This window comes from Passer montanus, unplaced genomic scaffold, assembly GCF_014805655.1.
Source record: "Passer montanus isolate IOZ18808 unplaced genomic scaffold, ASM1480565v1 scaffold2, whole genome shotgun sequence".
Lineage (NCBI taxonomy): Eukaryota > Metazoa > Chordata > Aves > Passeriformes > Passeridae > Passer > Passer montanus.
Genome location: NW_024366591.1, coordinates 9,697,492 through 9,725,357, shown reverse-complemented (window position 1 = coordinate 9,725,357; position 27,866 = coordinate 9,697,492). Strand labels below are relative to the sequence as shown.

The window sequence follows — 27,866 nt, the reverse complement described above, 5'->3', positions numbered from 1 at the left end:
TTTAGGTGGTTTACCTGTCTTTTCATAGGATAACTAATAATCAGTTTGACCAAATGCTGTGGCATAATGAAAACAGCAGTTAGAATAGTTTTTCTTTCCTAATTTTTTCCTGGATTTGTTTTGTCTTTTCAAGGTAACAAGTTGTGCTTGGGTGCCAGACAGTTGCCAGCTGTTCACAGGTAGTAAATCTGGTGTCATCACAGCATATATGAACAGATTCACCAGCAATACGGTACGTTATGTTGGAAAGAATTCATAAATGAAGGATTTTGTCTATTCAGTATTACAGTCCTTTTTTAAACAGGAAAGATGAGAAAAAGACATATTCTGGATAATTGCTGAGAAATTACATGCGTTTTTAGTATTTATTTTTGAAGGCTCCTCTGACATCTGAGCATGTTTGCCTGTTTTTCTTAAGCTGCCGTTCATGTACAGCTGGCCTTTAGTCAGCCCTCATCACCTGAGTGCACAAGTGCAGCTCTGACTGTGTTCAGGACAGGGCGTGGAACTGAAGCTCTCTGGAAGTGAAGCTTCCTGCATTAAGGACTAACTTCTGAGAAGGAGGCAGAGCCTTTCAATACTTTAACTGAAGCTGTGGAATGCAATTCCCCAAAGTAAACAATAATTCAAGTGCAGAAGGCACTTAAGCTACAGAGAGCCAAGATGAATTCTCAGTGTATATACCAAGCCTCTTTACTTTGTCGTATTCTCCGAGGGGCAAAGTTGTGAGAATGGAAGGCAGAAAGTAACTTGCATTACTTAATCTATTAGTGAAAAATACTGAGAGTAGTAGAAAGTCCCTTGATACTGTTTGCTAATAAACATGGTATAAATAGAAAAAATAGGAAGTATAAATGGAACTCCAAATTAAAAATCTGATTCTGACTGCGTTTTGAAGCTTCCATCTGAATCTTATGTACTTTATTTAGCAGTAACTACTATTCTCCATAGTTTTAATAAAGAGTGGACAACTTTCCTAACAGCTCATTTTAGGTGTGTCTGCAGTATTACCCATAGCAACAACTGAACTAAACTGATTTCCTAAATGTAGCTTGATACAGGTATTGGCAAATATATTTGGTGTTGTACTCCTTGATGCTCTTGAATCCCTATGTTAGCATGAGCTAGAGAGAACCTTGGCATGATCTGCTATGCCTACCCAGTTTCCTGTTTTCAGAAATGACAAGCAGCAGATGCTTAGACTAGGAAGAACATAAACACAGTGATTTTAAAATTTTTTTCCCCTTGCCTTTCTTCCAGTTTCTGGTGACCTGTCACTCATATTTCCTAAGCTCAGCAGCACTTTGAGTATAGGAAATGAAGCAGAGCTTCAAGCCTGCAAGCTTTAGTTAGTTGGATCATAAATCAGACACCTTAACTGCTTCCCAGAATAGTGAGCTTGTAAATAACCTGTACTGAAACTTGGATTCCAGTTGTTTTTTTTAATAGAAGTAAATATGCTTGCCTTCTGCAAAGCTGAAAAGAATCTTTAGTTAGTTGGGTTATGGTTCTTGAGTTCCTTCAGTTTCCTAGAAAAAAAAGTGATTTTTGTTCATCTGCACAGCTGATGTTCTTTGAGACATCTTTGCTGAATTTCTCAGCACTGACAGTTTTGTGCCCCAGGCAGAGGGACATTGTGTCGAGTCTGTAGCACCTGTCATTGAGTCAGTTACCCAAGTCAGGGCTGCAGGGAATGCAAATGTGCTTCCTCACATCTGCTCTGTATCCATCTTGTCAGCTATCAGCGATAAAGTGGACTGTTTGTTATAATGCAGTACTTGACACATGAATATTTTGCCCTGTTTCACATTTGTATAAATGCAATGTATGGGAATGAAGTAGATACCATGTTAATTTGGTATGGGAACTCAAAGGCATGCAGTCAGAATTCAAAAATGGCTCCATGTTGTGCTTCAGGTGCTCTGTTTTTCCTTGCCTTATGATGGTGAGAACCCCGTGAAGTACTGCTTTGACTCTGTGATCTGTGCTGACAATGAGTCACAGCTGCATGAGCCCCTCAGCCACAGGTGTCTGGCTGTACACATCATTTCAGCACTCACTTGCTGACTGTTAGAGGTGTCTTGCAAGCAGAGAGTGCACTTAAAGGACCTGTTTGGGTAAAACTGGGAAGAATTTCAATTCCCCACTTGAGTGCTGTAGGCAGGAAGAGCTGCTTTTTAAAGGTAGATATGTAAATGCATGTTTTCCCATATCCAGCTACCATTTTAGTGCTTGTCACCTAAAAGCAGGGGGGAAGTAAGAAGGGTAAAATATTTCAGGTGTGAGAAGTACCTATTACATGACTTATTAGAACTTAATATAACTTAATCCAGCTTGTCTCATTGCTGTATGATTACTATAAAAATCAATAAACCATTCATATTAGTGTGGTAGAGAGAATCTACAAAAGGTGAGAACTGCTTTCAGTTCAAGTGTTGAAATGCAGATTAAGAGGAAACACTTTAAAGGAAGTGGGAGGACCACAGTAAAAAGGTTATCAAAATCAGTTCTTCCTAAAAACATAAAATTTCTATAACATCAACAAACAAGACTTTTCTTTCTCTTAACTGGGAAAAGGTTAAAAAAAGATTTTTATATGTGAAGTGTCACTGAAAATGACACCTGGGTACTTTCATAAATGTCTTGCATGGATGAGATGCTCAGTAGCAAGAGCAAACTAGCAGGTCTTTCTGTTGCCAGACTGTGCATTGCCTTTTGCAGTATTACATAGATTAGATTGTCTCTTTTAGTGCAAAAACGTACATTTTCTACAACCTGTGACTTGAGCATATGTATACATACATATACTCAATACATATATGCATATGTATTTTATCTTGTCTGTTTGAGCTTTCAAGGTTTTTTGTAGACCTGCTATGGGTAGGCATCCTGTACCCTTGTACAAAAATGCAGATGATGTGCTCTGACATGGGTGAGGAAGCAAGCAGAAAATTGTTCTCTTCCTTTCCCAAGGTTATTCTAATCCCTATAAAGCAAGTTGTCTTAAATAAAGCATTAGCATTCTGATTAAGCAGATCTTTCAACTTAGCCAGTTTTCAGGAAGTCTGAGTCATTTCAAATTATATAACTTGAATAAAAAGTGTTGTTTGGTGTTAAATTTTGCTGCTTTAATTTTTACTCAGCAATTTCTGTACTTAAACTTGACTTCCTGCATGTTTTTCCAAGTTGGTATCATTGAAGAACTTGGCACCAATTTGAGGAATTCCTAGTAATTTGCTGTATGGAGAGTGGCAACTTCCAAGCTGGGTCTTCCTTTTATGTTTCCAAGCGTCTTCACTAGATGCTAAAATATTGAGAACTGTCATTTCAGTGTTGTATGGAAAGAGCAGTCTTGCAGAAAACAAATCAGCTGACTTCAAGGTGTGTAATTGAGACAGAACTACAGTAGTTTTTCATTCTGGTTCATCAGATCGTATAAATGTATTTGCTGAGGCTAAAGCATTGGAAGCAAAAAGTTGAACATAAGTGATAGCTCTGTTTTATCACATTATAAAGTGTTAAACACAAAGCATGAACATAGATGCTAAAATGATGATATTAAAAGCAATAGGAACCATTCTTTGAAATCTAAGACTTAAACTAGGCTCATCTTTTTAGAAAAAGAGACATTCATTTTCTTTTTCATGAGAGTTTCTTATTTTGCTGTTTTTCAGCCTTCAGAGATAGAAATGGAGTCACAAGTCCATCTGTATGGACACACAGCAGAAATAACAAGCTTATTTGTGTGCAAACCATACAGTATAATGATCAGTGTCAGCAAAGATGGAACCTGCATAATATGGGATTTGAACAGGTACAAGTGTATATGTAACTTTTTCTTATAGCTTTCTTATAAATACAGGTTTTCCCACTCTTGGGTATCTTTGCCACTTTGAAGTTAGTTGAATTTGTTCTGTGTATATCTTACTGTGAAGTCAAACCCTTACTGTTTTTTCTCATAAAAGATGCTAAAATTTTATTGTGAAAATGAAAAATGCCATCATTGTGCAAAATGTTGATTGAAATTAATGTAACTATTTTTAAGGTTTTCCTCAAAGGACCTTTTTTGCATTTGAGTCTGAAATTTAGGCTTGTTCCCTTTGTTTTCTTCAGGCTGTGCTATGTCCAGAGTCTGGCTGGACACAAGAGTCCTGTGACTGCAGTTTCAGCAAGTGAAACCACTGGTGATATTGCAACAGTCTGTGATTCAGGTATATTTGTCAGTTAAGAAAGCTGTTTTGACTTGCAGATGAAATAAATCACAAGAGTTGTAATTAAATTAGTTACTGAGTGTGTATTAATCATCTGAGGATGCATTCAGTCATACAGGAGCAACATTTTCCTTTTTTTTATGTGGTAACACAAATTTCTCCAGAAGAGATTACAGGTGTTTGAATGTAATGTAGAGCTATGAAGACCAACAGCTTGGTCTCTTTATAAAAAGACTTGAAATTTCAAAGGTGCCTGGGAGACTCAAATTTTGTGATGTTGGCTGCTTTCATTTTGATAGAGATATTCTTTGTGAAAAGTACAATTCTTGGAGGAGTTCCATGTATAACAGAGCACAGGCAAGGCGTATTGAAAGACAAGGGGACATTATTGTGGCAGTTTCAGAAAACTTATATTTAGATTTTTTTTTTATTTACTTGGAGACTTTCAAGTCCATTTCTATAGCTCACAAAATAAATTATTTTTTTTCTGCAAAGCATTTTATTGGTTAATTAGTATAAGGGACATTATATTTCCTTTTAAGACAATTCCTTTCAAGACAAAAACAAGAATCAGGTTGTTAGTTTGTTGATAGAATCAAATAATGCCAGATAACCAGGTAAGAGAACTGTGCTGGCTATTTAAGTATTTTGCTTAAAATGCAAGCTAAGGTATGAGAATCAACTGCTTAGATAGCTAGTATGAATTCCATCTTAGTGTCTTCCCTGATAGTGCATGAAAATTGGTCATTAAAAGTAAATTCACATAGTGCTTTGTAAGTAAAATGTTCCATAAATAGGATGTGATGGTTTCTAAATCACTGCAGTGGCTTGGTGGTTTGTGTGCTTCCTGTCTCAGAGAGAGAAGTAATTGCAGACATTACTCAGTCATTTAAACCTTAGGAACTTTCAAGAAGTTGAATTCTTTACCATGGAATATTTAAATATTATCGACTTAACTGTGGTCTAGATTTATTTTCTTAATGCTCCCATGCTGTGTTCTGTTACAGTTGGAGGAGGCAGTGATTTGAGACTTTGGACAGTTAATGGTGATCTTGTTGGACACGTGCACTGCAGGGAAAGTATTTGCTCTGTTGCTTTCTCTAACCAGCCTGAAGGTGTGTCTGTCAATGTGATTGCAGGGGGCCTTGAAAATGGAGTTGTAAGGTAAGAATTAGAAATGTTTATTTATTAAAATGCTCTATCACTTAGGCTCACAGTTTGAGAGCATGTAGCCAAACATCATGCTGGTATTTGGCTTTAAAGAAGGTGGACAAGCTGTTACTCAGCTCTCAGTCTTAGCAGTTGCTAAACAGATTGTTTATCACTGAAGTATTTGTAAAAGCAAGTGTGACAAAAAATGGCTCTTTCTTTCAGACTGTGGAGTACGTGGGATTTGAAGCCGGTACGTGAAATAACATTTTCGAAGTCAGCCAAACCTATTGTAAGGTAAAAGGATCTTAAGTGTACAATTAATGCATTTTTCTCTTTAGGGAAAAAACCACCCAAACCAACAAACAAAACCACAACAGAATAGTCTCGAGTACTGAGCATGAAAATAGGAGGTAAACACCCATGCCTAAAAAGAGCAATGCAAACCTACTAATTATTCATGAAAGCAAAGTGAGCACAAGTGTACTGGACTGGTAATGACAGTAATAACTATGTTCTGCTGCTGACAGATGGAAATTAGCAGGATTCCCTGGAAAACTGAACAATATCTACTCCTCTTATTTTGAAATTTAATATTTTTCCTCAGAATCTGTGTTAAAATGAGATAATCTTAAATATGCCAGACTTAAATATACAGTGTTTCTTTCTCAAAATTAAATGAAAATACTGCCTTTTCCATTTTTTCTGATGGTAGGGGGAAATCATGGAGAAAGAGTAGCCTAGAAGCTGCCATTTTGGAGATCTTGTGTAGTTAGTTTTCTCCAAGCCCCATTGATTTAGATGAGCAGAGTTCTCGTGCCAAAGTGTTTTCAGAAAGTGGTCAAAGGATTCTCTTTGATATCCCCAGTGGTACAGTAGTCTGCAAAAGGTCCTAGAGCTATGTGAAAATTTTATCTTAATGTTAGCATAGTAACAGATGACTCTTTAAAATTTTGTTTTGACTGTTGTTAAAATACCATTTAAAATCCAAACTACCATCTTTTTATAAATTAAAAAGATTGTCTGGTAGCAGCTATTGTCTTTGTTACCTCCTTTAAGCAGCATATTTCACAAAGCTTGTAGATAACGATTTAGTAGCTATTGAATAATTTAAAGTTTCCTGCTTAAATGTGACAGTAAATGGATGCTGACCTTCATGCTCTCTAACATTAATCATGGCATGATTTAAGGGCTTTACGAGCCCTGCTACAGCTCAGAAAATGCTCATGTGAACAAAAGTCCTGTGCTGTGCCATGAAATCTGATGGATTCAGTTTCTGCCTTTGTCAGCAATGCAAGTTCAGAGGGCACTGAGCTCTGTTACAGAAAATCTTTCTGTTCAGAAACAGAAGGGAAGAGGGTAGGACTTTGCTGCTAAATCCTGCCCTTTGCTGTGACACTGCAAAGAAATGAGTATTAAACTGCAGGGGATGTTGAAGTGCTGGCCAAAGCTGCAGTTCAGCCTGTTTGGGTATAAGTGGATAAGCAGATATATGCAAACATGTTGGTGTGTTAGTGTAGGCACTGGGCCTCCCCTCCTGACAGCTCATCTTTGTTGGCTGAACCCTCATGGGCTTTTAATGTCTCCTAGCATTATAAGTAGCCACATTTGGTGTAAAGATAGACTCTCTCCTTGTTTTGCAGCCTTACGTTTTCCTGCGACGGCCATCACTTGTTCACGGCTAACAGTGATGGGAACGTCATCGCCTGGTGCCGCAAGGACCAGCAGCGCTTGAAGCTGCCCATGTTCTACTCCTTCCTCAGCAGCTACGCCGCTGGCTGACGGCGGGGCCCGCTGCTGACTCCTGTCTCTGATGCACTTTAATCCAAATAGGCTATAGGAGCTCTTCTTTAACTGGACTTCGAAGTACTTTGAATGTCTCTAGAATGACTGAATAGCTGGGTATTTTTTTCAAGAGCAGCCTAAGATGGTTGTAAGATTGCATATGTGCGTGCACAAACTTGAAGCATATCTGGGTCAGCAGGAAGCTCTGGTCATATTATCCAATGCCAGCAAAGTGAGTAAGAAATGCTCAATGCTGCAATATAAAACACCAACAGTATTTTTTTAAATCACTTCTTGGACAGAAGTATTTAAAAAATTGATTGTGTTTATTCCCCCTCTTAATATATAAAATATCAGCAGCATCAAGTTCTGTAAATATCTATTCAAATGTCAGCATATGTATATCTGATTAGTTGAGTGTGGTATGGTTAGCTCTGGGATAAGCAATCCAAAACTTAAAAATCAACAACCACTTAAAATTGCTTTTTTTGAGAAGCAAAGAACTTAGTAGGTGCATTTTGCACCATCTTAAGATATTGTAATGCTAAAAATAGAATTTCTGCTATCTTTGTAATTTTTGCCATCTTCTCTGTTACTGTAATAGTCTTTGCAACAGACAACAATAAAATATTTGTCTTAGTGATGGGTAGACACCTCATGGCATCATGAAACAGTGGTTAGATCACAATGCAGTGTGAACTCCCTAACTTCGTGCTAGTTTGCTATCACAGTTCTGTGGCAGAACATCTACTATGTACACACACAACTTCTCTTTCAGAGCTCTAAAGAGAGGTGTTAAAGAAGGAACAAATGTGCTGCTGTTCTAGTGTCACTGAGGTTCAATACTCTGTAAAATGTTTGAATCTTACTGCTTGAATAATCAATGTTCATAAGCATCAGATTATTCAGAAAGGTTCACACAGATACACTGTGCAAATTTGTTGTGTATTCTTGGGTGCTATTTTATGAGGGGGAAAAAAATAAGCCTCTGTTGTGAACGGCTTAACAAATCTGAAATCTTAGGCCACATGACAAATTAGTATTTCAGTTGATGGATTTGAAGACCTCTAAACCTGGCACTGTGACTGAGTGCCTACTAGTCATGTGAATGGTAAAGCAAGAATGCTGTGCAAGTCTCATGTAGTTACATTTTCCTTTTAAATTGCTTTGCTTTATCACTGACATGTTCTGCTATTGCCATTTAAACTGCTGTATCTTCTCATGTTTAAGGCTTGTCTGCTTTCAGAACACATCACGTGAAATTGTCAGGTCGTGACGAAGGTGGTGCACACACACACACAAAAGCAATCTTTACACTTCCCCAAATAGTCTTCAGAAACTCTTGAGACTTCCCAGTTTAAGAACTTTTCAAACTAGAAAAACTTAAGAAAAATGTTCTCATAGTTCATGACACAAAGGATCATCATTGGTTCAATTAAGCAAGTGGCTGTATACTGTATGGATTGAGTTTTAAACTGCATATTATTGTAGCAGCATTGTATGGGATGGCTTTAGTCATATTTTTCTCAGTCTAAATGTTATTGTAAGATCCAAGTACTGACTGAAAAGTTTCCTGGCTCATGTTGATGTGATGTGCTTTGTTTAAGAGAAAAAGACAAACATTGTGGTTTTGGGGCACTTTTGTGCTCCCTGTTTTGGAGTGTTGCTCACAAAAGCTTATTTTTTTATAAGGTAGAATTCCACTTGTTACAAACCAATATGCAAAACTGCTGGCCTTGTCAAGAGTGCAATATTATATATTTTTATGTAAAAGTAAAAATGATTTTTGAAGCAAGGAATATTTATTCAGCTTAATATTCTGGAACTATTAAAATAACATTGCAATAGTGTCTGTGCATGATGTACTTAAATTTCCTGTAAATGTCACATTCCACACTGTATTTGTATATACACTGTCACATTGTTGGGTAATAAACAGATCTTTGTATCAAACCATTTTGAGATTATTAGAAACATGTTTTTGGCTTAGTTGCAACTTCCTTCTTTTAGGGAATCTTTCACGCCTTGCTCCAGATCAGTTTCTGCTGATTCCCTTGTCTTTCATATTTAAAAATTCATTATTTTTAAAAATCATTATGTGGGAAAGTTCCGTTTATGGACTACATCCTGTGTCTGTCAAACTGAAGGTGGTGAGCATAAGATGGGAATTGGGAAACCACGTATATCACTTTGCACATGTGTTCATGTGTCCTTCCTTCCCACAGGATGCATGACTAGAACTTGGATGAAATGATGGCTCTCAAAGCAGAGACATTCCCCTTCCTTCCATCTGCCTTCTCACTGAAAGCCTGTCTGAGCAGCAAAGGCAGAAAAGCAAATTCTCTCAGGATTCTCAGAAAGACTGGTGGAAATTGGAAGACTGGGATCCTGGGGAGGCCTCTGGCAGGATGTGAGGCTGTTTCTGCTGGCAGCTGGGGTTTGGGAGATGTTCATGGGCCAAGGCTTATCTACCTGATTGCAGGATTCTGTGGTAAATCCAGACCTTTATGCTCAATAGTGGAGAGGCATGGTGAGAAAGGGAAGGGGAGGCAATAGCTGGATATTCCCCGTTACTGAAAGGGAACCCTGATATTTCATTTTGAGATCCACTGCTTAGACAAACCCATGACAATGAACAAAAGTGAAAAAAAAAAAAAACACCAAAACAAACCTGAGCTGAATTAAACAAAAATGTAATAATAGTAAAAGATAACAATGGAGTAATGAGGGAAATATGACCTGGCTTGCTACTAACAAACTTTCAGTTTACTTTTTAATTTCTTCATGCCTTCTTTTGTTTAAAGCTGTATTGGATTTTTTCCTTGCATATGAAAATGGAAGTCACGCTTCCATATGCTGCTACTCTATCAGAAAAACAATCAATCAATTACTGTTTAAAAGCTCTGCTTGCTTTGAAAAATATCAACTGGAATATTTAAGCCTCTGTACAAATATCCACTGGAATATTTAAGCCTTTTACTTTGCTGCTGTATTAAGTTACAAACTACTGACAAATGACTGCTATTTGGAGATTTATTTGCCATTACCACTCTGGAGTGGGGTCAGAAAGGCACTGATTTTGTATCAGAGTTTCTGTAATAGGCTCTGTTGTGTATTTCATAATTTTGAAAAAAGATTAAAAATGAAATGTTGCTGCTCTGATTAGACACTAAAACTATTCTGGACTACACAGCAGAAAGTAGTTGAGTAAAACAGGATCTTGCTTACTGCTTCCAGCTTTGAGGTAGCATTCCCGGGTTAAAAAAAAAAAAAGTTGAGTAAAACAGGATCTTGCTTACTGCTTCCAGCTTTGAGGTAGCATTCCCAGGAAAAAAAAATAAATCCTTATTCTCTAATGCAATTGACTGAAGCCCATATAATACTCATTAGAGCCAAGTTCATGTAAGTTCAAGGAATATAAATTTGTGTTAGCTGTATGGGTATTGCTTTCAGAACCTGTAGGGGAGACTCCTGGTTGTGGTGGAAGGTTAAGAGTTTGCAGATTTAAAAGAAGTATCTGTGTAATATATGATAATGTTTTTAAAAGAGCCATTTCCCACATTTATATTTTAGCTTATGTCATAAAATTGTTAAATCCAGTGGTAAAACTATTCTGATGACAATGGCTTCATGATTAGAACTATCTACCATAGTTCTGTGTGCTCTTTGTCTAACAGCATGTAAATCCTTTGTGTATGAAATGGGGCCTTTTGTAGATTGATGATGTGGTTGAACATGAATGAAAGAGCAGCAAGTGAAGTCTCCATCAGTTTCTGGAACTCTGGTGATGGGAAGCTTGTGAACTTACCTGATTATATTTAGTGATATTTACCTTCTTCCTGTTGCATCCCCTTCTGCAAGCCGCTACCCCAAAGCCATCGTCTCCATCTCAGAAGAGGCTGTCCTTGCTCCAAAGCACCTTTAGAAATAGGACTCTTCTTTGTTCTCTTCCATATAGAAAACAAATGTTACTTGGGAATTCTGCTCCATTATGATGGAATGAGAAAATGTGCTGAGGGCAGGTGGGAGAAAACCTACACCACTCCAGAGGGAACTGCCATCTTACTGGGGAAAAAACCAATGAGACTGGTCATCCAGATGGGTTATTGCAGCTGACAACATTTTCAGTTAAAGATGTTAACTGGCACTTTTAAATGCTGCTGAACCATACAGCTTTTATAAGGAGAACCATATCAACATTGCTCTATGAAGCTGAATTGTGTTGTTCTGACATACTAGCCCTGACAAGGTGAATCTAAGCAGCCCCTTTCCCACAGCAGTTCCCTTCCCCATGACACGCTTTTTCCGTCATCCTCTGTTGCTGTGTGTGAGGGCAGGACAGGCACTGCGGGCTCTCACCCCGCACCCCAGTGCCATTCAGGCTTTGCTGTTTGAGGTGCAGCACTACGGGCTGGGGGCAGAGTGGCTGGAAGCGGCCTGGTGGAAAAGGACCTGGGAGTGCTGGTCAGTGCCCAGCTCAACATGAGCCAGCAGTGCCCAGGTGGCCGAGAAGGCTGATGGCATCCTGGCCTGGATCAGCACCAGTGTGGCCAGCAGGGCCAGGGCAGTGACCGTGCTGTGCACAGCACTGGTGAGGCTGCACCTTGAGTGTTCTGTGTGCAGTTTTGGGCCCCTCCGTTCAGGAAGGATGCTGAGATGCTGGAGCACGTCCAGAGAAGGGAAATGGACTTGGTGAAGGGAGCTCAGGTCCTGTGAGGAGTGGCTGCAGGAGCTGGGGATGGTTAGCCTGGAGGAAAGGAAACTCGGGAGACCTTAAGCGTTCTCTACACAGGAAAGGAGGCTGTAGCCAGGTGGGAGCCGGTCTCTTCTTCCAGGTCACAAATAACAGGATGAGAGGGAATGGCCTCTAGCCGTGCCAGGGGAGGTTCCGTTTCGACAGAAGGAGGAATTTCTTCACGTAATGGTGGTTAAACTTTGGAATGGGTTGCTCAGCGACGCGCTGGAGTCACTGTTCCCGGTGTGTTTAAGGGAAGACTGGATATGGCACGTATCCACGGTCTAGTTGAGAGAGCGGTGTTCGACCAAAGGTTGGACTCGATGATCTCAGAGGTCTTTTCCAATCTAATGCATTTTGTTTCTGTGGTCTGTGATTCTGTTTGAGAATACCTGGATGATGGCTCGATCCCTAGCGCCTGCTGGAGCCGGGGCAGGAGGCGGCTGCCGCGGGGATCGGGAGGGACAGCGGCAGGCGGAGCGTGAGGGCGGCGGCTCCGGGCCCGCGGCCGCCCCGCCCCGCCGCGCCCTGTGCCAGCGCCGGGCTGCCCGCAGCCTGCCGCCCGCGCGGGGAGGGCGGGAAAGAGGGAGGGAGGGAGGGAAGGAGGGAGTGCCCGGGGCCCGGGCGGGAGAAGGTGCCGGGAGGGGCGCCCAGCGCAGGGCGGGCCGGGGTTTCGCGCGGGGCTTTCTCCGGCCGGCGGCCGGCGCTGGTGTCCCGGGAATCCCTTGGCCGGGCCCGGCGTCCCGCTGGTCCCGTGGGCTGCTGCGGGTGGGCAGGGGCCGGCGGCGGCCGCGCGAGCCGGAGTTTCCCGGTTATCCGCAGGAGTCGGCGCCGGGCTCTGGGCTCGGCAGCGGCGGGGAGCGTCCTTCTCCGGAGAGCCCCGAGCCCAGGTACCCCGCGGTACGGGCGGCGGGAGGGGGGCTCTGCCTGGGGCGAGGGCTCAGGGCAGCGGCGCTTTGCCCGCTGGCCGGCCCGCGCTGGCGGAGGAGCAGCTCCCGCTGCCCGGCTGCTGCGGGCGCGATCGCTGATGTGCGGAGCTGGGAGCTGCTGCACAGCAGAGCCATTAGGGCAGCGCAGTGAGACAGAAAACTCGGAATAACAACTTAAAAAACGCTTCTGCCCTGCAGGGGATGCAGTGCCGAGCTTCCCGGAGAAGCTCTCCCTATATTGTAGGTTACAATTCTGTTCAAATACGTTTTAAGTGGGGTTTAAGAGGAATAATCAAAATTTCCTGTGTCTTTCTTTGAAAGCTCACGGCTATCTTTCAAAATTAGCTGAAGAGGTAAAATAGTAGCCAGGAAAAATCTTTCTGCCTCAGACTTTCCAAATCTCTGGTGGTTTGCTGGGCTGTTCATATAACCTGTATACTGATGATAAATTATATTGTACAAAAAGATTGTCTTTGGGAAATATCACATTACTTCAGCCATTGCTTCCTTTGATTTTTTTTTTAATGTTCAGAAGCAAGATTATAATTCTTAGTAAAAATTTGGGTATGATGGCAAGAATTTTCGGAACTTGACAATTAAACTGGATATAGTACTGGACATGTTAGATAAGAACTAAGCTGTTGGAGTTTTGCTGATTTGCAGTTACATGAGGAGAAGTTATTTTCAAAGTCACCACGGTTATGGTATGAAAATTGCATTCTTTCCTTATTGTGAACAATTGTTCTTGCCTTTAATCTAATAATTTCTGCTCGTAGTACTAAGCTTCTCCTTAGGAGATGGACTGAAAAGCTGCAGTAATTTTCTTGAAATTCTTTGTGTAGCCATGAGATAGAGAAAGAAAAGGATTCCTTACCCTGCCTCTCTCTTTACAGAGCTACATCAGTTGCTGTAAATCTTAGGGTAAGAACTGAGATAGCAGGGTTGGGTTTCTTTCAAGTTGGGTTTCTTTCCATTTCTTTTTATTTTTTTTCTCTCTTTTAATTTCTTTGGTATACCAGATTGGCATGGAACAGCTGTGAGGCTGTAAATTTTGCTGTTTATGTTCCTGCAAGTGGATAATGAAATGTGACGATCTTTCCTCGATTTAGGATGTGATTTGCAGGTCATTATCCAGGGATGTTTCCCACTAATGTCAGTGGAACTTAGTTCAGTGATTGATTGGGTTAACTTTCCTATTGGGCTGTGTGGTCCACAGAATACAGAGCTTGTGTGGAAGGTTTTCTTTGGAGTTGTCAACCCCATGTTTTCTAATCTAGTAATTTCAGGTCCATGACTTTAGATTAAGGCAGCAATTTGGTTTAGGGCTTTTTAGATTGAGTTCCAGAGGTCACTTTTAAGGTATGGCATTTTAAGATTGTACTTGGAGCTGGGGGCGGGGGGGGGGGAATGCAGCTTTTCATCTCTGTTTCTTGTAGAAATCCATCCTTGAACATGAAAATTCAGTTTTGCTTCTATGTTACTCAAGTTTTTAGACTTTTTCTGCATTTTACTATCAAGTATTTATAATGTTAGCAGGTGAAGGTTGCACTCCTCACCCCAATGCAGCATCAAGCTATACCTGCAAATCTTTATGCAGCTTTATGCATTATAATAAGATAAATTTACCTTTGAAGTGCTGTTGGGTACAATCATTCACTGTAAAACAAAAAAGGAAAAAGCTGCTCTTCACAAGCATTTTTAGGAGCCTGGGAAATGAAGAACTTCAGCACACATGAGTTACGTGCAGAACCCAGAAAAAGGATGAAGTGAGGTAAACAAAACGCCAGAAAATGCAGCTGGCTGGGAGGCTGTCGCTGCGCAGCTTTCAGGAGTGATGCTTTAGGAAAGGGCTGTCTGGTGTGGGGTGCCAGTCAGCAGAAACTGTTTGGCTAAAAAAGGCTGTGTAGCTGCTGTCACTGTTCTTCGTTAGCCCAGCCAGTGTTCCCCTAAAAGAAAAGAATCAATAGAGACCAGGCCAATGAACTCGGTGTACTGCACAAAAATACCCTGGCTAAATGAGCTCCTGTATAATCCAGGTCTGCCGGCTGCAGCAGTAACATGTAGGCTGCATGAAGGCTGCTCGTTAGCACAGTTACTGCAACTAAAGTGATTATCAGGGCCTGTATTGATGTGTGCCTATATTGATCCAACGTAAAAACAGCCAGGAATGAGTAGCAGCAAACCCAGCTGAGAATTTCTGGTTCCAGGGGTTTTAGGTAATTCAAATGATGGGGAGAAATTACTCCTTTTAAACATCAAAAGGGATGTTGTCAGCAGGTCCAGGGGGGTGATTCTGCCCCTTACTCAGCTGTGGTAGCACTGCATCCACACTGCATCCATCTGAGGTCCCCAGCACAGCAAGGACACTGACCTCTTGGAGCGAGTCCAGGAGAGGGACACCAGGATATCAAGGGGCTGGAGCACCTCTCCTGTGAGGAATATCTGAAAGAGCTCAAATTGTTCATCCTAAGGAAGGAAAAGCTCCGAGAAGACCTTTCTGCAGCCTTTCAATAATAAAAAGAGGCTCACATCCAAAGGGATGTTGTCAGCAGGTCCAGGGGGGTGATTCTGCCCCTTACTCAGCTGTGGTAGCACTGCATCCACACTGCATCCATCTGAGGTCCCCAGCACAGCAAGGACACTGACCTCTTGGAGCGAGTCCAGGAGAGGGACCCCAGGATATCAAGGGGCTGGAGCACCTCTCCTGTGAGGAATATCTGAAAGAGCTCAAATTGTTCATCCTAAGGAAGGAAAGGCTCTGAGGAGACCTTACTGCAGCCTTTCAGTAATAAAAAGAGGCTTAAAAGAAAAACTGGGGCAGAATTTTTAGCAGGGCCAGTTGTGAAAGGATGAACGGTAATGGTTTTAAACTAAAGTGGGTTGATTCAGACCAGATGTAAGGAAAAAAGCTTTACCATGAGTGTGGTGAAGCACTGTAATATGTTACCCAGAGAAGTGGTGGATGCCCCCTCCCTGGAAACATTCCAGGTCAGCTTGGATAGGGCCCTGAGCAACTTGTTATAGCAGATGTTCCTGCTCATTACAGGAACATTGCATTTCCTTGAACCAGGTGATCTTTAAAGGTGCCTTCCAGCCTTTAAAGGTGCATTCCATGATCCTGTAGACTGGTCACCCAGGTACTATATAAAGATAAATGTGCCTTCCTGTGGGACTAAAGGCCTAGAGAATACCTGGACAGTGTAAGAGGAGTCATCTTAAGAGAGAGGATGAGATCCATTTGTCAGGCTGCAGCCTCAGATGAAACACATCCTGCAAGAGGGTGTTTGAAGGAGAGGCTTCGTCATATTCCAGGGGATGGGTGTGTAATAGATTCTCTTGTAATTAAAATTTCTCTTCTCTCCAGAGCTTTATTTCTAAGTAACAGTTTTATTTCATTAAAGAATATTAAGCTTAAGGTTATTATCACAGGTCCTAAGGAGAACAGAATCAAGTGTCATACAAAGTTTTGTCTGCAAGAAGGATCTTTATCACAGCCTGGTTTGAAAGTGAGTACAGTTCTCATTGTCAACATCACACCATATGTAATAGGGCCTTAAATGATGCACAGATATGTACTCTGCACCATTTCAGGCCCTATTACATATGGTGTTTGCAGAGAGTGAGAGAAGGTAGAGGTATATGTAGCTTGGTATGTGAGGAGAAGTCAGTCTCGCAAAGTTATGGAACCATACCTGTCTGTAGGAAATTAAAAACTTAAATGGATGCTAAACACTTCCAGAAATACAGTAGTTAAATATTTAAATGCATGTAAAGGTTGGAGCAGGATTTGGAACAGAATAAATGTTTGTACTTCAGAGTATAAACGAACCTCTTGCTGGGGATAAGTGGAAATTTTCTCTCATGTCTGAAATGCCTGGTACCAGACTTTTTCTTTTGGTTTAAAGTTATTTAAGAAGCCTCATATTCTGTTTGGTTTTTTGATACTGTTAAATGCTTTACTAGTCAAGATTTTTATTTTTTTTCCCATTTGGTGTTTCAGAATATAGGTAAGGATACATTATCTGTGTGGCATTGTTTTAGAAACATGGTTTGAATTTTTAGAAGCATTTTTATGCCTAATAGCCTTTTCAGAATTCCACTATGGACTTAATTCAATTCTTATTCTGTAAATGCTTAAACACTGGCTGGAAGTACTATGAACGCTGTTCTTGCCAACTTTGTTGTAGCTAGTGACAGTTCACATTGTCTAACACTAATGGTTATAGCTTTTACAGTATGAGTGAGTGAATTGCCAGAAAGACTTGGGAGATCTGGAATTCTCTGGACTGTTCAGGGAGTTGCAGTTGCTTAATTCAGTTTAATTTAAATGTTTGTGGCAAATGTAGAAAGGCCTCTGACTTGATTTAGCTTTGACATTTTTGACTTTGTGATCATTAGTAAGGTAGATGTGGAGATGATAAAATTTAAATGATTCAGTCTTGTGGGGGTATCATTTTGTAAACAAAGCTAAATGTGTTTATTCTAATTTTTATGGATGGGTTGATACTTAAAAGTGAGAAGGTTGAGTCTAACAAAAAATCCAGAGATGAGCTGTAATTCAGAGCCTTCTCTTTTTCTGAATGTCTTGTACCTTTTCTGCTCTTTGGCTTTCCACTGCAAGTCAAAACACATCTCACAATGGATTGAAAGCTGTGGCTTGGTTGTAGATTTTCATACAGTACATGGCATTTTATGCAAAGCCAGTTCATCCACATATGTTCAGTCCCATGCCTTGTAAGGAATATGAGTTAAAAATTGTAAACAAAGATGAAGACAAAGAACCTGCTGTGTTCTGACACGATTTTATTTCATCAGAGCATGCAAGGGGGAAACTTGTGTTCCATTCAAATGACACATGTATATGCAGAAAACCTGCTCTTTTTCTTGGCATATGTTCAAGCTCTTGTTTTGTTTGGCACAATTAATAGATTTTAAAGTAGCATTTCCCTGCCTTGACTTATACTAGATCTGAAAGAAAAAGATTCTATTGTTTCTTCAAATTAGTGTTGAGCATGGCTCACCATGGCATTTGTATTACACCATCTATTTTACAGCACAGGTTACTGATTTTAAGAAGCAGTTTGTGTCATGCCAGGCTGTGAGAAGAAACAGCTGTCTTTGTCTTGTCTCTGAGAATTTGTGTTTAGCAAAATCAAAGTAGTTAAAAATTATTTCTACATTCTTTTTTTGCTATGGATTGTGTACTTGTCTTGAGTCTAACAGGGGCACTGTATGTACAGGTTTTTTTACAAGAGCATTTCCAGTGTCCTACTTTATTTCCTGTTTGTATCTTACACCCCAGTGACTGGATCAGGTAAGCTATCAAGGTTCAAGAAAGGAAATTTGTGTGGTTCTAGGTGTTTGCTTCTTATCCAGAAATAAGCTGGAAGTATTAATTTTGAAGGGTCTGAGCCTAAAACTGCTTTGGCAGCAGTGCAAAAAGTGCCTCCTTGTGTGTGTGTTTTTCTCCTGTATCCCATCTGCCTCTCACACTCTGTGTCCTTTGCATTTTGCTGAACTTTAGATTGGTTTCCGAGGCTTGATGCCAGACTAATCTGGCTGCAGGTGGCCCTTGTGGAAAGGACCACAGGGGAATGTTGCCTGATTGAAACCTCAGCATCCGGTCTTACTAGCTAGTACAGCTAGTCTGAGACCTGTGTAGGACATCTGTATCCCATCATCTTTCCCTGTGGCCTCAGTCCAACCTCCAGTGACTTCAGAACAGTGACTGTTCCTTGTGCTGGGCCAGAGCACATGGAGGTGTCAGCACAAGGGGGTGTGACCTGCAGACCACCTCTGGCACAGATATTGTAAGTTAGTCAAGGTCTGAATGTGGACATCTCAACTCATTTAACAGGTAACAGTGCTGAGGACTGCTGGATATTGAGCTGATTTAATCCCCAGGGAGAAGCAATGCAACAGAACCAAATGCTGCCATACCTTTCCTAGATGTCCCTTCCCAAGAGCTGCAGATCTCTTAAAAAATAAAGCATCCTCTACTGTACAGCATACTGTACTGGCTTTAGTCATCTTTAAACTTTTCTGGAGTGTCTAAGCAAAAAGTTAGAAACCTCTGCATTATTTCTTCTTAATCTGTTACTTCATTTCTAAACTTCTTTTATCAATAGTCAGAATTCTGACTCATTCTCTATCTTAAAATTTCTCTCTGATGCTTGGTGAGAGTGGTGTGGCATTAATTTCCACTGCACACACTTCTGAGCTTGTTTTGATGTTTCTAGGTGTAACTGGGGCGTGGAGCCAAACTGTGCAATGCCTGCAAGGTCTGTTTGTGAACAGCTGTTCTGCGTTGGCAACGTGAACCAGGGCAACCATTTTCACGCTGAAGTCATGGTCATGTGCTCTGCATTTGTATGTCATTTGCAGGATTCAGGCAGAATGCTGATGATCGAGGATGCAAATATGTAATGCAATAAAGTGCCATGGAGCAAGAGAACAGAAATAAATGGTGTCTGCTTTGTATTCGTGACCAACAGCCTGGCAGTGTTGATGTGGTGGGCAAGGGCTGGTTAGAGTTCAGATAGCTGTCCTCTCAGTGATTGCTGCTTTTGCTGCCTGTTCTTTAAATGGTCTCAACTTCATCTTTTCCAGGAAAAACAAAATGAAGGAACTAGTGTCAAACAGTACAACCAGTATTTCTCAAGCCAGGAAAGCTGTGGAGCAATTAAAAATGGAAGCATACATGGATAGAATAAAGGTAAACTTAGACTTATTGTTGATATTTTGAATTCACTGATATTTTGGATTCACTGGCTAGTTTGTGGAACAGTATGCCCTTAATAATGCAGAAGTCAAGAATCTGTCTTGAGCAATTAAAAAATATTCAGTTCTGTGAGTGAGTTACATACCAGCTGTGGGTTCTAGTGAAGTGATTTCCAAAGCCTGGCTTCAAGTCTGCTTCTGTGTGAGTGTCTGTCATGTTTGTCAAAAGTGGTATTTTGTGAAATACTTAAAATCAGCTGGTGGGTGCTCTTCCTTGTTACCTCCAGCTGAATTTAAGTGCAGCTCTGATTTTTTTATTTTTCTCCTTTAAGAATTGGAATAAATCTTTAATTGCAAAATTTTTGAATAATGATGAGACAAGCTGAATTGCTTTGCTTTGTTTTGTTTTAGTGCAGGTATCATTGCACGAAAATCGTGTGAGATTGCAGTGTCCAGTTATGATTCTTCACACTTGATAATGTGTTGTATGTGAAGATTTGGTTTCATCATGCATCTTGTGGATTAAATATTATCATTAAAGGGACTATTAAGCAGAGGTTTTCTGTTTTTTTAACTAAAAAATCCCGTGGATTATTCTTGCATGTCATTCTTTCCACTAGGCTAAAATTTTGTGAAGTACCAAGAACCTAGAAGCTAAAAATGCCTTGGAAGTTTTTAAGAAAGCAATGCTTATTTCTTTTGCTCTCTTCCTCTGAAAATAGGGAATAATTATTTCGATAAAAATCCAGTCTCTACAAGGAAGAAGTTCTTTCCATCTTTAAAAAGTAATGCGTTGAAATTACCCAGTTCTCTACAAACAACTGCAACCGAGTTGCTACAAACTGTAACTGAGATTATTAAGTCAGTAGGACAATTTAGAAATGTTGTACATTAAAATCTTCATGTAGGTCTTTACTCAGTCTGTTTGTCCATCCGTCCTCTGTGCTGAAAGTCTGCATGTAGTCAGCATGGGGACAGTAGTATATAGTTGTGATTTTTAAAATAGTCTCAGATCACAAACTCACCAGCTGGAGAAGTAATATTTATAATTCAGAAATATTAGCACAATTCACATGAGTGGTCAGTCTTGCTCATATGAAAAAAGACATTTCAGTCACTGTTTTGTGGCAGTTTTTAGTGATGTCTTGTAAGACCATTGAAGTGGCAAAAGTGCTTTCTCTGTTTCACAGCGTGTCACAAATTCATCACATAACCTGTTCACAGGGACAGGTGCTTGCTTCCTGCAGTGAAAGAAGGTCTGCCTTGGTTAGTCCCAGGTCATATTGCAGCTGCATGGACAGAACTGACAAGGGAGGGTGTGGGTGGCAGAGGAAAGTGTTGGAAAGATATGGCCCAGTTTACTGGCACTTGAAATTGTTGATACTTAGTAGATTGCCTTAAACTTGCTTCTGTGTATGCAGTGGCAACTGTCAGGTCCCACATCATTAGGTCTGTTTTGCAAATAGCTTCATTAGTTAGGTGTATAACATTCTTAATTGCATATGCAAAAAAGACATAGCTACAAGAAAGACATAGGTTATTTTTACAGTCAGTTTAATTAAAATGAACACAGTTATTACAAATGTGGCAGACCTAAAAAACAGGTAGCTTGAAAGTGCAATTATTTCACTTTTTGAAACAGCCTGGGACCAAAAACACACAAAAGAAAATTTGGCATGTTTCAGAATTATGAGGGTTCCTACACTAATATAAAACAAATATAACTTTTCAAAATGCATTGATTTCTAGAATTTCTCTGAACAAGCATATAAGGAATTGTGAGAAACAGTTGATGGGCTTTTTATCCTTCAAAATCTGCTTGGCTTTTTAATCTTGAATCAGTTAAGTGTGTGTTTCAGCACAGTCAAATTTTACCAAGAGACTTTCCAGTGGTTTCAGTGGGAGATTTTAAGTTCTCAGATCATTACTGTAAAGGTAGATCAATGAACTTACTACCTTTTTTCCCCTGGTGTTTTGCATCTGATTAAACTAGTTAGACATTTAACAAAAGATCAGGGCTTTCCAAATAATTTAATTAAACCCTCTTTTGCAAATAGCTATAGCCAAGTTGTTATTGCCACAATAGGCAAGACCACATTGCTAACATGGAAGAAGTGCCTGTGTTATTGGCTGGGAAAATCAGAAGTTCCAGTTTATTTTTCTACTACGGAGGCATTTTGTTTCCAATGCAAATTACAGCAGCTGCTGTAATCAGCAAGAGTTGCGTCTACTCATTTAAAATGCTGTAGTTAAAAGTATGTTGATAGTTGCTGACTCTCCACTGTATTCTGGATTTTTCAACTAATTTAAGAAGTACTATTAAGTCCTCTAGCCAGTCAGAGCAGCAAAGCAGTGCTGTGTTCTGAGGTTCCACAAAGACAACTTGCTGCTGAGGTGTGAAAGAAGCAGGACAACTCAAGTGATGGTTGGAGTTATTGGTGTATTGATTGGTAATTGGAAGGAGGATTTTTATAAACCATAGGAATGCCAGAAGGATCATAATTGAACCTGTCTTACCTGGCAAAGGAACAGCTAGAGTTATAAAGGAGAAGTAAGTAGGAAGCTGGAAACACAGATCTCAAGCTAGGAAACACCAAAGTAAAATCAGGTGAACAGTGGCCTCATGACTAGTAGAATAATGTGTCTTCTAAAGGTGCTAGCAGTAAAACTGAGAAAGTAAAGTTAGTATTGGTGTTTATCAGAGTTGTCCTCAGAAAAAAAGCACTACTTAATCTTTTCAAGCAGAAAAGCAACAGTGCTCTGACATTTAAGACCCTTGGCATATCAGTTGTCATTCCATTTTCTTTTTCCTAAAGAAGATAGGAAGTATTCCTAACTGGTCCTGAATAGTGTTGGGAGATGAACAGTGAGAATGCCAATAAATGTGTGTGAATGTCTTTGTTTTAGATATAAAGGATAAGCAGAGTGGGTGTTGTTGCAAGGATGGTAATTAGTCACAATCCATGACAAGGCAGAAGACATTGTAATTGCAGCATTTTGCCCTGTCACTGAAGCTTATAATTATTAGTGCAGCTAACAGGATGTACTAACTCTGGCAGTTTTTATCACCTCTGCTACTCTGAAATATAATGGTAAAATTTCACAGTCCTCCTGAGACTAATTCTGTAAAGGATCAGGGTTGAGTGATTTGTTGGACATTTTTCCCTATTGTTAAATTGATAACCAGATGTGGTTTTTGCAAGAGTAAGAGTAATTCTACAAAATGTGAGAATCAGTGTGATACCTATATACTCCATCTTCTAGTCCATGCACCTTAAACAGATTTTTAAAAAAAATGAGGTGTTAACTTTCTGATAGAATTCATCAATCAAACTGGAGGCTGATTTTTTTTCCTTTAGCCACTTCTGCAATATGTATAAATTACTTTGAACTTGCAGACCAAGCCATACTGCATAGGAAAGCTGACATGATAAATGCGTTCACTTCATTTGAATATTCAAATCCCATGCATTTATTTTAATTCTTAGGAAAAGCTATTTTGAAGCTGTCCAGCAACATTCAGCTACAAGTAACCCCAAAGGCGAGTAAAAGCTAGGAGAGATTGGGCTCCATCCCACTCCTTCCATGGCACGCAGTCAGCACATCAGTGTGTGAGCACAGCCCGCAGCCCTGGCCGTGGGGCACCTCTGGCTGCTGCCTGTGCCCAAGCAGCCATCCCTGCTGGTCCTTGGTGCCATGCCCAGTGCACAGGCCTTGCACCACTGCTCTTCCCAATAAAGACACTGAGCAGGCAACTTGCTGGAGGCAATATTGTATTTTGCTCTTTTTTGGTCTGACTTTGCCAACACTGCTCCACAACCTTGGGAACTCGTGTTTTCATTGCTCCTGGACTGTGATCAACTCATTTAACTCCCTGTTGTGAATGGTCATTATTCCACTGTGCAGGCCTAAGTTACTCTACTTTTAGTGCAGAAATGGTTATAATTCACCTGTTTTATGACTACTGTAATCCCAGTGGGAGGATTCTCAAAACCTTTTATTTGTTTAAAGGATGAAAATAAATGGTCTAGTGCAGGTTTAGTTTGTGACAATGATCATGTTCCTCAGTTTCTTGTTGCAGGTTGATTTTTATATAAATTGTACTAGGGTTTGTTTAAAAGCAAACTAAAATGTGACTTAAACAGTATGACACTGAAGGAAAGCTTTCTCTTCACAGAAGGGGGTGATGGGGCATTGGAGTGGGGTACCCAGGAACGTGGTGGAGTTGCCATCCCTGGAATTAAGAAAAGACTGATGTGGCACCAAATGCCATGGTCTAGTTGACAAGGTGGCGTTAGGTCAAAGGCTGGACTTGATAATTTCAAAGGTCTTTTCCAACCCAGGTGATTCTGTGAATGTGTTACTCTGCTTCACAACATTCTTACCAACATTACAGGACAAGTTAGCTACAAAAATGTATGCTGAGCTTTTACTAGTGAAACATCCCTTTTTTTTTGTTATATCATAACAAAGCACAGCAATATGTAGAGAAGCAGGAAATTGTATTATTGGGTTTCTCCCTCCTAAGAACGTGGTCTGAAATTGTACTGCTCTTCCATTGAATGAAAAGCAATATATTTGGGCTGACATTGCTTATCCACGCATGAAACTAACAAGATCATTACAGGAAAATCATTACAATCCTTTGTACTTTGAGGTCTGTTACTTTCAACACATTTTTGTTTTACTTGCTTCTTTCTTCAGAAGCACTGGTCCTTGTGAACATCTCTTCTGATTTTTTTCAGTTTTCTGTTTCACCTGTGCCCAGCAGTCTTCTATTCATACGTAGTGTCTCTGCCACCCTTTTGTCTTACAGGCCAATTCAAAGACAAACTGATTTTAAATAACCTCAACACTCTTATTTCCTCCATTAGGGGGATGGTTTATACTGGGGTGCCAACCACAGGTTCTCCATAGGTTTAAGCATTCTACAAAGACATACAGAAATTAAAAATAAAGAAAATAGAGAAATAAAGTCTGCAACTGTCTTCAGAAGTTCATTCAAATTTCATGCAAATTCTGATTCAAAACTCATTGACTTCATAGATCTAATCTGAAGCCTTCTATAGGCTTATTTCTCCCAAATTTGCCCTTAACCAGGACAGCTGGGTTCATGTCAAAGCGAGCAGGGCGTGGGGAAGCTTAAAGCAAACACTGGGGACACACCTGCTGGAAAAATACCAGAAATGGGATTTGTTTCTTCTCTTCACTCTAGCTGTGCAAACATACTGACCCTGGTGTTTGATGAGGTACAAGCTGTCACCATGCTCAGAGAAAAGACTTCTTTGTAAACACTCCAGAATTCATTTTCTCAACTATCAGAATATTGAAAACCCAATAATTCACCAAAGCAAAGAGATACAGATAGCCATTAATATCTTACTGACTGATCAGAACAAAAAGTTTTGTAAACACTTTCTAAATTCTTGAAAAAATAAATGAGTCACTATGGCCTGCCGCCACCAATATTCTTATGGCACAAAGCTGCAAAAACTAAAAGGTTTAATATTTCATTTTTCATTTACTGTAAAATAACTTGCTTTGCAAATATTCAACACACTGCTACATTTTTGTATGTATTTGTATTTTTATAGATTTTTCAGTAAGCATAAATCCATGTCCTCAATTTGAAGACCTGAGAATTATTTATTTTAGAAGTATAAAAATATTAAGTTAAAAAATATTAAGGCAGTGCTCAAGCTTAAATGAATGCTGTGAATAAAGTACTACTTATAGTAAGGTACTAAGCAGAAGCCATTAGTCTTGCTTCATTGAAAAGAGCAGTATTTAGCTTAAATGAGACCTATCACACATGGTGTTCAAGTTTTGTTCCTGATTTATTATTTCTTTTTACTCTCATAGTCATGTGCATAAGGAACTTTTTTTTTTTTGCAACCAGAAGAGCAGAAGGTAGAGAGAGTATGTGTGGAAAACCTTAAAACCAATGCAAGGGAGTAAGAGCTGAAGCAGGTTTCTCTACAGAAACACACTTCAAGGAGAATCCTTATTGCTTATGGCTGGTTAACATATAAATGTTTTAATGACTGTGTGCTCCTGACATCCTTCTGATGCAGAGAACAGCTCAACGTGGATGATATCAATCAATACCATCTATGTCACTGTGTTAGATAAAATGTGTGTAAGGATTACTAGGCCTAGGAGGAGCAAATTGAGAGATGTGACATCATTAAAGGATAAAGCAATCTACTCCCTGTTTTACGATAGCTTCCATTATCATTTGCTCTATGAAAAATATTTCTGCAATTCAGATTGGTTCAGAATTAAGTGTTACAGTAGTTCTCTCTTCTCTTCTATTAGGTATCCAAGGCTGCAGCAGATTTATTGGCATATTGTGATGCACACATTGGAGAAGATCCCCTTATTATTCCTGTACCTGCATCTGAAAATCCCTTTAGGGAGAAGAAACTCTTTTGTACTATCCTTTGAGTCAGTTTTCAATTAAAAATGTCATCTGCTAAAACTTGGTATCAGTGTTGCATGCTTTTAACATTTTTTTCTTCAGATGTCAACACTTACCCCATACCTACAATATTTTTGGAAGGTAGTGCAATTTTGGCTAAAAAAAACCCCTAAAATTAAAAAAAAAATTAAGAAAAGAAAAAATTCAAGGTAATGCTTATCTTTCAGAGCAATGTACAAGTTTGATTTCAGTACTTCATAAATATTCTTTTGGTCTTAGTAAAAATACCAAGTACAGTATCAAATTGTAGATATCTTTGCCAGTAATAGATTTTTCTGGGATCCAAATGAGTCATATCAATTCTTGAAGCTATTTTTAACATTCTTATTTTCCTTGGAAGGTGAATTCAATTCAATTGCCTTTACAAAATCTCTATCTAAAGAGAGTAGCATGACCTTTTCCTCAAGTAGCACTATTTAGGAAAAAGTCCCAGTAATTTACATTGTTTAGAGTGATTGGTCTTATAAAGTAAGTGGTGTCTATAAATATGTTTTCTGAAGACTGTAAAAAACTTGACTACAAAAACAATCCTAGTAAATTGCCATTGTAGCTACGAGCAGAATGAAGATGTAAAGTCACACATCAGGATTGCATCAATAAAAACGTAGAAAAATGTGGTTGCTTGTATCAATTATTTTGAATTATAATGATTTGAATTATTTAGAAAGTAAACTAAACTGTGAAATAAATGTTCCTGAGGGTTTTAGTCTGGGATGTAAAACTGCCCTGAATGGCACAGGGATTGGGAATTACATTTTCTGAGCAGCCTTCTGCATGCTTTTGCCCATGAGAGTAGGACTTTATGGGGCTGTAGAGTAATGGTAAATAAATGTTGTTCTAGGATATGCAGCAAGACCACTGTGATGTTGACAGCCACTGTGTTTGTACATTTTGTGGCCACAGATTAGTTAAGTTGTCAGCAAGTAATTTGTGGAGGTTCTGGGATGTTTTTTTTGTTTCAACTTTAAAGTGCAGTGAGAGGAAAAGAATGAGGTGTGAAATAAGACTGCCTTCATAAAGTAAAATTAAGCTCGTGCAAGGCACTTGATGGAAGCAACTGTTATTTTAGAGATTTTTTGTTGTTGTTGTTTTTCTCCTTATTAAAAAAAAATGAAAGCTCTTTTTCAATCTGATGCATTAGGACAGTTGTCTCACTGATATGTACCTGATATGTACAGTGTTTCAGCCAGCCCCATAAGGCAGGAGACAATTTTGTTGGAGAACTGCACCAGTCTGAGCTGAACAGCCACCCATAAGAGATAAAACTTCCTCCCATCCTCTGCACAAACTTGTATTCCATAAACTTCTTAAATAATACCTGCAAAAGACTAGCTGAGGAGTTGAGGGCCTTGGGGTATTCTTAAATGCGGAATTTAGATGCTGAAAAGGGCTGCTTGGTGAACAAAGCATTTCCCCCAAAAGTGCATGTACCTTCTCCAGCTTATTTTTAGCAATTTCCATCAATGTCTGTTGTACTGTCTTGTGCAGTGGAAATACAAGATGTCTGCATTGTACAGATTTTGTTTTCTTTCTGTTTGGCTTGGATAATGGGCCTCACCCAACTGTGTTCAGCTACTAGTCTGGGCACACGGGACAGGGGGCTTTGGATGGTGCTTCTGCTGCTGGCAGAACTCACCTCATGTCCCACATGCAATGTTATTGTAAAAACCCCTACATATTCCTTTTAACCAATAGGCTTTTGGGATGCCCTTAATTCAAAGATACGGTTTTTGAACTGGGCAGCTGGAGACACCAGTATCTTAGCAGGCTTGGCATACCTATGCTGAAAAACATTCAAGTATCTTGAACAGGTGTTACTTTGGGTAGGCTCATCCTTGGTTCCTATTTCAAAGTTT

The 27,866-nt window shown here is 39.8% G+C and overlaps 2 protein-coding genes across 2 annotated transcripts in view; both read left to right on the top strand.

The window, feature by feature from the left end:
* The window catches only part of LYST (lysosomal trafficking regulator), an 88,985-nt gene extending 80,525 nt beyond the window's left edge, over positions 1-8,460 (top strand). The window contains exons 48-53 of the mRNA XM_039707245.1: positions 134-232; positions 3,675-3,814; positions 4,114-4,211; positions 5,219-5,375; positions 5,586-5,657; positions 7,004-8,460. Of these exons, the coding sequence (XP_039563179.1) occupies positions 134-232; positions 3,675-3,814; positions 4,114-4,211; positions 5,219-5,375; positions 5,586-5,657; positions 7,004-7,142 (705 nt within the window). The 3' untranslated portion in view covers positions 7,143-8,460. The remainder of the gene's footprint in view (positions 1-133; positions 233-3,674; positions 3,815-4,113; positions 4,212-5,218; positions 5,376-5,585; positions 5,658-7,003) is intronic.
* A 4,045-nt stretch (positions 8,461-12,505) lies between these two features.
* GNG4 (G protein subunit gamma 4) lies at positions 12,506-26,624 on the top strand. The gene is made up of 3 exons (XM_039707759.1): positions 12,506-12,770; positions 19,419-19,524; positions 25,848-26,624. The coding sequence occupies exons 2-3, from the start codon at positions 19,429-19,431 to the stop codon at positions 25,974-25,976; spliced, it is 225 nt and encodes a 74-aa protein (XP_039563693.1). The 5' UTR covers positions 12,506-12,770; positions 19,419-19,428; the 3' UTR covers positions 25,977-26,624.
* The last annotated feature ends 1,242 nt before the right edge of the window (positions 26,625-27,866 follow it).